Source organism: Triticum urartu, chromosome 3A (assembly GCF_056163025.1).
Source record: "Triticum urartu cultivar PI428250 chromosome 3A, HENAU_Tu73, whole genome shotgun sequence".
In the NCBI taxonomy this organism is placed as follows: Eukaryota; Viridiplantae; Streptophyta; class Magnoliopsida; order Poales; family Poaceae; genus Triticum; species Triticum urartu.
This window is the reverse complement of record NC_141875.1, coordinates 707,879,706-707,891,591: the sequence shown is the minus strand read 5'-3', so window position 1 is coordinate 707,891,591 and position 11,886 is coordinate 707,879,706. Positions and strand designations below refer to the sequence as shown.

Genomic DNA, 11,886 nt, shown 5'->3' with positions numbered 1-11,886 from the left:
AGGGTGAGAATGACACGTCAAAGCTTCGGGAGTAGACACCGAATAACATATTAGCAGCAGCCGACGAAAGTCCCTGGCTGGCTTGGCTTGCCTGGAATATTCTGTCACAAAAGGCCCATCCATGCATGCATTATATACTCCCGATGTGCTCGTTCAACTTTCAGCTTTCAAATATTCTGTCACAGAAGACCATGCATGCTCGACGACGGCTGAAAACGAATTGACACCGTCAACCGACCAGTTCCTTGGCCTCATCAATTCTTTCAATAATTTTGCCTTGAACCGATCAACACAACCAGCTAGCTGCACGCTTGTACGTAGGAGTACGTACTTGTGCCGCCTGTATATATACACATAAGCATAGGCACTTGAGAGGCCAAGCACCAGAACAGCAAAGCTAGCGAGTAATCCCAGGCTCCCAGCACATTAACACACGGCCACACACTGCTATCACAGCCACTAATCTCAGGTGATCACCAAATCAAGCAGGCGAAGATGGTGCACGCCGCGACAGCCGAGCGCTTCAGCAGCGTATTCGCCTCCTTCGACCGCGACGCCGACGGCAAGATCTCGGCGGCGGAGCTGCGGCAGTGCATGAAGGCGGCGCTGGGCGAGGACGTTTCGGTGGAGGACGCCGAGGCGCTCGTGGCGTCGGCAGATGCCGACGGCGACCGGCTGCTGAATGAGGAGGAGTTCCTCAAGCTGCTGGCGCGGCCGGAGACAGAGGCGGAGGAGGAGCGGTGCAGGGGGCTGAGGGAGGCGTTCGCGATGTACGAGGTGAAGGGAGAAGGCTGCATCACGCCGGCGAGCCTGATGCGGATGCTCGCCAGGCTGGGGTCCGAGCAGGGCATCGAGGAGTGCCGCGCCATGATCCGCAGGTTTGACCTGAATGGAGATGGAGTGGTTTGCTTCGACGAGTTCAAGGTCATGATGGATGCCTAGCAGCTTTTTGTCTATCGGCCAGTCTACTGAATACAGATCCTGATACTTGGCTACAGTTTTAACCCGTACACAGTTTACTAGGTACTTAATCTTTTTTGCCAGGGAATATTGAACAGATTCATCTAATACTTGGCACTATGTTGGCTTGCTCCGTTTGGTTGGAGTAGTAGTGGCATGGATCTTATAAACCGAAATGGATAAAGTACTAGTGGTACAATGCAGAGTTATCTTAGGGCATCTACGTCCGGGCCGTGCCGTCCGGACGTGTTGTGTCATCGAACACAGGTTTGTATTTGTTCGTTGAGCGGTACATACGTGTTTTATTTCATAAACCAGAGACAAACGTGGGTGCATCACGTGCGTTCAGATTGCTGCCAAACCCGTGTCTGACCGCTCTGGCCCACCAAAAACACCTCCATCTCCTGCGCGCTTTTTCCATCTGAAACGCTCAGCGGCGCTCCATAGCATCAATGCCGCATTCATCCCCGTTCAGAGCGGACGCGATCTCTCACTAGCGCCGGCATTGAATCGGCGCGCCCGCCGAGAGAGTGTCGCCCATACCGCTTGCTGATGCAGGTGATTGCTCCGTGTTCAAATGACATGACGATTGTCCGTCCGTCCGCCTGTTGCCCACCTTAATGACATGCGGTTGCCGAGGCAGATACTTCGGCGCCATCCGTCTGTCCCTCTACCGATCACCATTGTTATATAAAATGCTGCCTCGGTCATAGCCGCAGTCACCCGACTCCGATTCCTTTCTACTCTCTGCGGCACTCTCACCATGGCTTTCTCACGCTACGTACAAAACTATCTCGGACGGACTTACGACGGACCAGAAGAAGAAAATGGGCGCCATTGCTGCCGGAGGATGACGACGCCCCAATGGAGGACGCGGCCGACGATGAGTTGATGGCACCCTCCTCGTTTGCGCCACCCTCTTCCTCCTTCGTGCCACCCTCGCCAAAGCATTGCACCATGACCATCAGTAAGGCTCGTGCCCATTACATGAACATTGTGCGGGAGGAGTAGTTTCGGAAAGCGCAGGCCGACGCCGCCTACAACCACCAGCTCCTCCAGCAGCACCAGTAGGCGGAGGAACAGCTCGCCGCCGGTAGGACTATTGCACCGAACATGAAGCTGCTCGAGTCTTACCGCTCCGCCTGCGAGATCCGCCTCCACCAGTAGAAAAATGGTCAAATGTGAAGCACATTAGTGCCGGTTTGAATTTGAGCCGGCACTAATGTGTCCATTAGTGCCGGTTCCAACGGCTAGGCGGGAAGACATCATTAGTACCGATTCGTGGGCAACCTTTAGTACCGGTTCATGCCACCAACCGATACTAATGAGGTTGTGTCAGGCTGTGGTCAGGCTGGGGCCCCCATGAAGACCTTTAGTACCGGTTCATGGCATGAACCGGTACTAGAGTTTCTTAGTAAGCTGAATTTTAGTCCCACCTCGCCAAGAGAAAGGCAGTACGAGCGGTTTATAAGCCATGAGTGCAGAGACGATGAAGGAGAGGCGCAATGCTCACCTGCACGTTGCTTAGCTTCAAACCTTTCGGAATAGCATAGATTGCACTGAGCTATGTGCAATGCAGTCTACACTATTCCGAAAGGCTTGAAGCTAATTAACCAGCATTGCGCCTCTTTTTTATTTTTAATAACTTATTTGAACTCCGGACTTTTTGTGTTCAGTATGCAGCATTCAAAGCGACATCATCAATTTCCAACATGGTCTGACATCATTTGCTATTTTTCAGTCATTTCCCGATTTGTTTAGAGAGCTAAATGACCGTGAAATTGAAAATCACTACAAAATGAATTCTGAAAATGTCGAAACTTGGCATGGTATCATCATTTCACCCGCATAGCATGTGCGAAAGAGTAGAGAGGGTCACGGCAAAAACTAGACGCACTTCGTGTACAAACTGGACAATGCCTTTCGGAGTATCAGGGTTTCAGACGAGAACTCATCTGTTACACGGGCACTTCAATGTTTTTTAAACTTATTTGAACTCCAGAAATTTTTTGCGTTCAGTATACAGCATTCAAAGCGACGTCATGAATTACCAACATGTTCTGACATCATTTGCTATTTTTCAGTCATTTATCGATTTGTTTAGAGAGCTAAATGACCGTGAAATTGAAAATCACTATAAAATTAACTATGAAAATGTTGAAACTTGGCATGGTATCATCATTTCACCCGCATAGCATCTGCGAAAGAGTAGAGAGGGTGACGGCAAAAACTGGACGCACTTCGTGTATAAACTGGACAATGTCTTTCAGAGTATCATGGTTTCAGACGAGAACTCGTCTGTTACACAGACACTTCAATGTTTTTTAAACTTATTTGAAATCTCGACTTCCTTTGCGTTCAGTATGCAGCATTCAAAGCGACGTTATCAATTTCCAACACGTTCTGACATCATTTGCTTTTTTCAGTCATTTACCGATTTGTTTAGAGAGCTAAATGACCATGAAATTGAAAATCAATACAAAATGAACTATGAAAATTTTGAAACTTGGCATGATATCATCATTTCACCCGCATAGTATGTGCAAAAGAATAGAGAGGGTCATGGCAAAAACTGAACGCACTTCATGTACAAACTGGACAATGTCTTTTGGAGTATCAGGGTTTTGGACGAGAACTCATCTGTTACACGGACACTTCAATGTTTTTTAAACTTATTTGAAATCTCGACTTCCTTTGCGTTCAGTATGCAGCATTCAAAGCGACGTTATCAATTTTCAACATGTTCTGACATCATTTGCTTTTTTTAGTCATTTACCGATTTGTTTAGAGAGCTAAATGACCGTGAAATTGAAAATCACTACAAAATGAACTATGAAAATGTTGAAACTTGGCATGGTATCATCATTTCACCCGCATAGCATGTGCAAAAGAGTAGAGAGGGTCATGGCAAAAACTGGACGCACTTCGTGTACAAACTGGACAATATTTTTCGGAGTATCAGGGTTTCGGACGAGAACTCATCTGTTACACGGGCAATTCAATGTTTTTTAAACTTATTTGAAATCCCGACTTCTTTTGCGTTCAGTATACAGCATTCAAAGCGACATCATCAATTTCCAACACGTTCTGACATCATTTGCTATTTTTCAGTCATTTACCGAATTGTTTAGATAGCTAAATGACCGTGAAATTGAAAATCACTACAAAATGAACTCTGAAAATGTTGAAACTTGGCATGACATCATCATTTCACCCGCATAGCACGTGCAAAAGAGTAAAGAGGGTCACGGTAAAAACTGGACGTACTTCGTGTACAAACTGGACAATGTCTTTCGGAGTATCAAGATTTCGGACGAGAACTTATCTGTTACACGGGCACTTCAATGTTTTTTAAACTTATTTGAAATCCGACTTATTTTGCGTTCAGTATGCAGCATTCAAAGCGACGTCATCAATTTCCAACACGTTCTGACATCATTTGCTGTTTTTCAGTCATTTACCGAATTGTTTAGAGAGTTAAATGACCGTGAAATTGAAGATCACTACAAAATGAACTCTGAAAATGTTGAAACTTGCCATGGTATCATCATTTCACCCGTATAGCATGTGCGAAAGAGTAGAGAGGGTCACGGCAAAAACTGGACGCATTTCGTGTACAAACTGGACAATGTCTTTCGGAGTATCAGGGTTTCGGACAAGAACTCATCTGTTACACGGGCACTTCAATGTTTTTTAAACTTATTTGAAATCCGACTTATTTTGCGTTCAGTATGCAGCATTCAAAGCGACGTCATCAATTTCCAACACGTTCTGACATCATTTGCTATTTTTCAGTCATTTACCGAATTGTTTAGAGAGCTAAATGACCGTGAAATTGAAAATCACTACAAAATGAACTCTGAAAATGTTGAAACTTGCCATAGTATCATCATTTCACCCGCATAGCATGTGCGAAAGAGTAGAGAGGGTCACAAAGAAACAAAATACAGAAACAAAATTACTCAGAAATAAATAGAAGAAAATAAATAAAGCAGAAAAGAAAAAAAACTATATAAAAAAATTACTCAAAAATACATAGAAGAAAATAAATAATGCGGAAAAGAAAAAAACTATATAAAAAACTACTCAAAAATAAATAGACGAAAAGAAATAATGCAGAAAAGAAAAAACTATAAAAAAATTGTTGGGGCGCTGCCCAGTGGGCCTGCCAGACCTAGGGTGTGCAAATTCAGGCCCAGAAGGTCCGGCAGACTCACAGGGTAGCGCGCCATAGTTAGGCCCAAAAGTCTGCTATATAGAGGAGTTCGAAAGAGCAGCCGCGACTGGGTTTATAAATCAGTGCGGCTGCCCTTCGCTCGGCGAGGTGGGACTAAACATTGTGCACCGCGGGTGGCAACAACACCTTTAGTACCGGTTCGTGGCTCCAACCGGTACTAATGGGGGGCCTTTAGTACCGGTTGGAGCCACAAACCGGTACTAAAGGGGTCCGCTTCCCGCCGCTTGACCTGGCCAAAATTGGCCTTTAGTACCGGTTGGTGGCTCCAACCGGTATTAAAGGCCCCTCCTATATATATAGCACTTGCGAAAAATCCAGTTTTCATCTGCGCGCCGCCCGTCTTCTATCCAACTAGCTTCATCGCCCGATATCGTCGCCCATCGCGCGCCGCCCTCGCCGCCACCGCCGTGCGCCGTCACCCCCGCCGCCCGTCGTCGCCGTCCCCGCCGCGCGCCGTCGTCCTCGATGCTTGCCGTACGTCGTCCCCATCGCCCCCGCCGCCACCCCGTACTACGTCGCCATCTCGATCGCGCCGTCACCCCCGCCGCCCGTCGTCGCCGTCCCCGCCGCGCGGTCGTCCTCGATGCTTGCCGTACGTCGTCCCGTCGCCCCCGCCGCCACCCCGTACTACGTCGCCATCTCGATCGCGCCGTCACCCCCGCCGCCCGTCGTCGCCGTCCCCGTCGCCGTCTCGCGCCGCCGCCCGTAGGCCGTCGCCCAACGCTCGTACACACACACACATACACACACACATACACACACACAAACACACATATTTTTTTTACTTATTTTCTTTTTTCTGTTGTTTAGATTAATGTTAGATGAGTTACGTAGATAAGAATGTTAGAATGTTAACTAATGTTAGATGAATCAGATAGAAAAGTTTTTAAATAGTCATGTCAATAGTTAGATGAACTAGTTGAATTAATATAACTAGTTTATTTCTAGTAAGAAAATTAATAGAACTAGTTTATTTTTAGTAAGAAAATTTAGGTATATGAGATTATTTGAACTAGTTGAATTAATATAACTAGTTTATTTTTAGTAAATGCTTAGCTGAACTAGTTAAATTAATAGAACTAGTTTATTTTTAGTAAGAAAATTTAGGTATATGAGATTTGATGATCTAATTAAAATATTACTATATATAACTACTTTATATATTTTAGTAAGAAAATTAATAAAACTAGTTTATTTTTAGTAAATTCTTAGTTGAATTTGTTGAATTAATGGAACTAGTTTATTTTTAGTAAGAAAATTAAGGTATATGAGATTTGATGATTTAATAAAAATATTACTATATAGAACTACCTACTTTATTAGATAGAGATTTGATCATCTAATTAACTTTTACTTTTTGAACTAACTACCTTATATTTTTAGTAAATTCTTAGTTGAATTAGTTGAATTAATAGAACTAGTTTATTTTTAGTAAGAAAATTTAGGTATATGAGATTTGATGATCTAATCAAAATATTACTATATAGAACTACCTACTATATTATATAGAGATTTGATCATCTAATTAACATTTTACTATATAGAACTAGCTACGTTATTTTTAGTAAGAAAATTAATAGAACTAGTTTAGTTGAATTAATTAGTTGAATTAGTTGAGCTACTTTATTTAGGTATATTTTTCGTAAGTGCTTAATTGAATTAGTTGAATTAATAAAACTAATAAGTGTGTAATGTTTCACCTATGAACATAGGAATGTCGTCTGACGACGAACACAATTTCATTATGTGCGAATATTGCGAAGACCAGCGCCGCATGTGCGACAGAAAATTTCTAGTTGATGATAGGCGCTTCAGCATCAAGCTGGATAAGAACTTCGAAGTGGATACAGTAAGTCAGAACGACAAGTCTTTTTTCATAATTAAGGATGACTTATGCTTCATTTGCTTCAACTTTTAATTTTAATTTTTCACTATTTTACTAGCATATCCCCTGTCATGCAAGAAATTTTGTCTTGGATAAGATAGGTTTCAGTCCTAACAAAACTATGGAGGTAAAAAAAGTTTACTTGAAGACCGAGTATGGTTATACCTTCAACGTCAAATTACACAATGCAGACACATACACCTATTTTGAATGCAAAACTTGGCAAGCACTATGCAAGGCTTATGCATTTGAGCCTGATATGGTTATCACCTTTGATATTCGTCCGGAAGATGATATTGAAGGTAATAGAGACATCTGGGTCGATGTGTAGACGCCTCTAGTTCTACCATTATGTGAGTTTCTCGACCATATTTATGTCTTCGATATTGTTTATTCAAAAATAGTTGACAAGTTATTTATATTGACAACTTATTTTCAATCAAGCAAACATGTCCGGCGCTTGGTAGGCAGGACCGTCCACTGTCCCGGGGCTGAACTAAACTGCGAGGAGACAAGTCATTATGTTTCATGACTTGAGGATCTTGATGTTGTCAAGACAAAAAAATTTCCTGCACTTAAAAATGTTAGTACTCAAAACGTGCGACCAATAGTGTTCGTACTGAACTACAGTCACATATATTTAGGAAAGATGGTAAGATTTCTACTATTTCTCCTCAGTGCATCTTTTGCATACATTATTTTTTTAAGCTAAACTTCATTGCTAAGTATGTTACTATACGATGTTCTTCAACAGGACTCCCGATGAATGTTGTGCCTGATTGGATCAAGACTAAAGGTACCATGAATATTGTTAGCTTACGGCCAAGATATCCTATAATGCACTTTAGTGCATTCAGGTTTTCTAATAGCGAGGAATGCTTAATAATAAAAGACTGGAGCAAAATTGTGAACGATCGCAGAGAAGTATTAGGGGGCAGCAATCAAAAGCGCAACCAACGATTAGGAGACAGGTTCATCTGCATGCTCCAATATGATGAATCAGGAAAGCTATACATGTTCTATGCTATTTTACCTAAGAGAGAGCAGCATGAGTGATTAGCTAGTTCATGCTCTTAGTACTTGTCCTCTCATGTCCGTGTTCTTCGTCCTGAACTTAATCTCAAAGAGTGATTTGCTTTTGTGGTGTTATATATGAGCGCTTATAATATCATTACCATGTTGAACTCGATGATATCTTTGCTTCTGGTACAAGTGAATGTTTCTTCTTTAAGCTAGTGTTGGTGGTGATTAGATAGCGATAATGACTATATGATGATTAAGTAGTGGTAATGAGACGACTATTATATGATGATTTTTAGCTAGCTATGAAAACTGTTGTTGGTGATGATATATATGATGCAAGAGTTTTTATATTAATATGATGATGATGATGATGAGTTATTATATCATTTATGAAAGAAACCGCAGATTAGTTTCAACTGGATGGATTCTAGCTAAGTGATCAAGTATATGCCATATCCATATTACCTCGATCACTTAATTAGGTGATCAAGTATATATAATATGGATATGACAATATACTTGATGACTTAGCTAGGATCCACATGCATCCAGTCAAACTAATCTGCGGTACTTTCACCTAATGATTTAACAACTCATTATAATGTAAAACAATCACTAAATTAAATTGAAAACACAAAATAAAAATAAAAATAAAAAATAAAACCAAAACACACCCAAACATTCAGTACCGCTTGGTGTTAATGTCCTACGCGCCCCCAGAGCTGGCTCGTGCCACGTGGTTGCCCTTTAGCGCCGGTTCGTGCGTAATCGATACTAAAGGGGGGACCTTTAGTCCCCACACTTTAGTGCCAGTTACCGAACCGGCACTAAAGGGCCTTACGATGTTGTGCACTAGTGCTCGCCCGCTAGCAGCACCGCCAGCGTCAAGCAGAACTGGAGGCCGCCAACTAGGAGTTTAATAAGGCGGCAAACGAGGTGTGCGGCATGACAGATGATGAGGCGGAGGACATCGCCGGCTCCAGCGAGGCCGCACCCCGCCAACACAACCACGAAGCCGGCACATCCGCGGGCGCAGCCCGCAACGATGAAGAGTAGAGCACGGTGGGTCGCCGTCGCTCGCCTTCCCTCCCGTTGAAGCCAAGCTTGGTAGGCTCAACATCGTCGACCGATTAGCCACTTTGCAGCGACGTGGAGGCGGACAACTTCACTTTCCAGGGCTCCGGATGCCGAGGTTACGGAGGTGGAGCTGGAGAGCGCCGAGGCGAAAGTGGAGAAGGCAAAGCATCAGTTCTCGGGGCTAATGGCCGTACATGGGGAACGGGATCCGGCGATAATAGATTAGGCAAATTAATAATACCTCCAGAGCCGCAGGAGCACCGCTTTTAGTTGAAGTAAGTGCGAAATATAATGAAATTCATCATGTTTATATGAAATCCATCATGTTTATCTGAAAATCCACCGTGTTTGACCAAATTTCGTCCGGTTAGCTCGAATTGTTGTCCAAATGTATGCAGGCAGCGTTGGATGCCGCCTCCCGCGTCCATGTCTACGGACTAGTTTCCCATTGAAGATGCCCTTGCTCTCGTTCTGATATATTGGTCCACCTCGTATTTAGTATCAAACTTTGACTATAAAATTAACAAATAAAACATAGTTTATATGTCAATAGAAAACTACTCCGGCAGCAATCGTCGGCCTGTTGGACTAACTAACTTGCCTGGATTCAAGAGTCTGTGAGTTCCTGAATTTGTGGTTTAGTAGAGTCAATAGTTGGTCAAGTTCATTAGTCCAGTTTATGATCGCTGAGATGCGGTGATGTTTCCGTATCGGCAGCGTGACTGCTTGGTTTTTTGTATCCTTGGACATTTTGGTTTCATAATGTATGAAACTGGAAATGCACGCTCATACAAAAAGATTCTGTGAACAACAATGTCAAAGCTACAAGAACGTCAAGTTGTCTTGACCTGAAACTTGCGAAGAACAGTTATTATTGGGTGTCTAGGTGTTCAGTTTGGGCATTCCAGTATTTTGAGTGGAGTAATTCCACAATGCACAGCCATCTTCATTGAACAACTGAAAGTTATCCAGAAGACAATCGCTTGTTTACTCTTTGACAACCAATTGATTTGCAAACTATTCTATTCTTAGACTAGAAGGCAAAGTTATGTGGTCGGTTGGATGGAGAGCTTGGCGTGGCGATGTGGCATGCTGCTCTGCAGCGCCACGAATGGAGAGCTCAGTCAATGATGGCGGGGCAACCAACTAATCTGCGACAGCGTGGAAGGAGAGCTCGGCGGTCAATGGCGGCTCGACCAGCTGTTCTGTGACGTTTCGGAGGGAGAACTTCTTGTACTGGTGTGCGTATGCATAGGTGATGTACTGTCCTAGGAGCTCACTCCCCCAGGATCCCACAAGTTCGCGTAGAGCTCGGACGTCGGTGGCAGCGTGGCAGGCTAATCTGCCGCCTCCACACGAGGAGTCGTGAGATTAGTGCATCACATTCAGAAGTCGCCGCCCGTCATTAGGGCATTGCATTCAGGCATTCAGTAGATTAGAAGACAGATTTAGCTAGCACTGGGATCCATCGCCATTTTAGGGCCTTGAATCTTTTCAATCCTTGCCAGGACAGTTCTTGCCATGAACGACGGGTCTCTCTCTGTGGTCTTAGTCCAAAAGCTGAAATAGGGAACAAGATGTGCCTTGCCGTGTGGAGTGTTGGGTATATTTTGCACTTGCTCCATCAGCTGCAGAAACTATAGCCCAAAAGCAGCATACTGTTACTATTTCGTATCATCTGTTGATGATTTGGTTTTTCAGAATTGAATTGGCGAATGATGAAAAGGTGTAATGTCCAAGGATTTTTGCTAGATGATTTATTGATCCGGTTTAATTTTAGTAGGCATCTGGGTACTGTTTATGAATTGATAGTGCACCTTGCTTAAATCCTACAGTACTGTTTTTACTTTTCTGTAACAATCTTCTCGAAATTTCATACTAACATGTGGCTTGGCTTGTACCAACGATAAAGTCCTGCTTTATGTTGCCCAATCCTAAGTTGTGCCATCCTTTTGTAGTGATAGCTGTATTGGGCCGGGTTGCAATGGAAGCATTCAACACATTCAGGAAACACGTTTCAAGGGCTTTGTATGTCGATCTGGAGCCACTGTAAGTAGATTATGGCAGGAAATCAAAGTCAGTTTCCTCATTTATCCTTCACCGTAGGACTATTATGACTGCTGCATTTGACTGGTGTTGCACAGAGTATACATGCCCCATTGCAACGCACGGGTATTGTTCTGATTCTTATAAATTCACATTTCAATTGCTTATGAACAAAGATGGTACAGATATTGAAGGAGGCTCAACATTGATGGTTACACCCTGCCGAGATTTGTGAAAACTTTCCACTTTTTCTTTTCTGGGTGTAGCATCTGCAGGCCTACATGCAATCATTGTTTTTATTAAGCAACAGAATGCTACAGTTATGTACAGAGTTACAGGCGAGAGGCGATGAGAGTTGGTTAATGTTGGTATTCAACTGGTTGCTTCATATGGTTTGGTACGTCTATATAAAGCTCACATGTATTTCGCTACATTTGTCTAAAAAAAGTGTAGCCGCGTATATTTTCGGTTCAAAGGTTTGCATCAAGTATATTTTCACTCCATGCAGATAATACATTTCTTAGCACCCAATGTACCGTTTAGGGGAAACGGATCCTTCTAATGTGGCATGCTTTTCGGTCTACCCTACTTTAGGTAGTTCATGCTGACTCCTTAATTCTTCAGTTATAATGAGCTATTCATGGATCTAGCAACTGAC

General features: G+C 43.2%; 1 protein-coding gene across 1 annotated transcript; it reads left to right on the top strand.

The window, feature by feature from the left end:
- The first annotated feature begins 389 nt into the window (after positions 1-389).
- Positions 390-1,068, top strand: LOC125549350 (putative calcium-binding protein CML19). Its single transcript, XM_048712788.2, has one exon. The coding sequence runs from the start codon at positions 496-498 to the stop codon at positions 940-942; it is 447 nt and encodes a 148-aa protein (XP_048568745.2). The 5' UTR covers positions 390-495; the 3' UTR covers positions 943-1,068.
- The last annotated feature ends 10,818 nt before the right edge of the window (positions 1,069-11,886 follow it).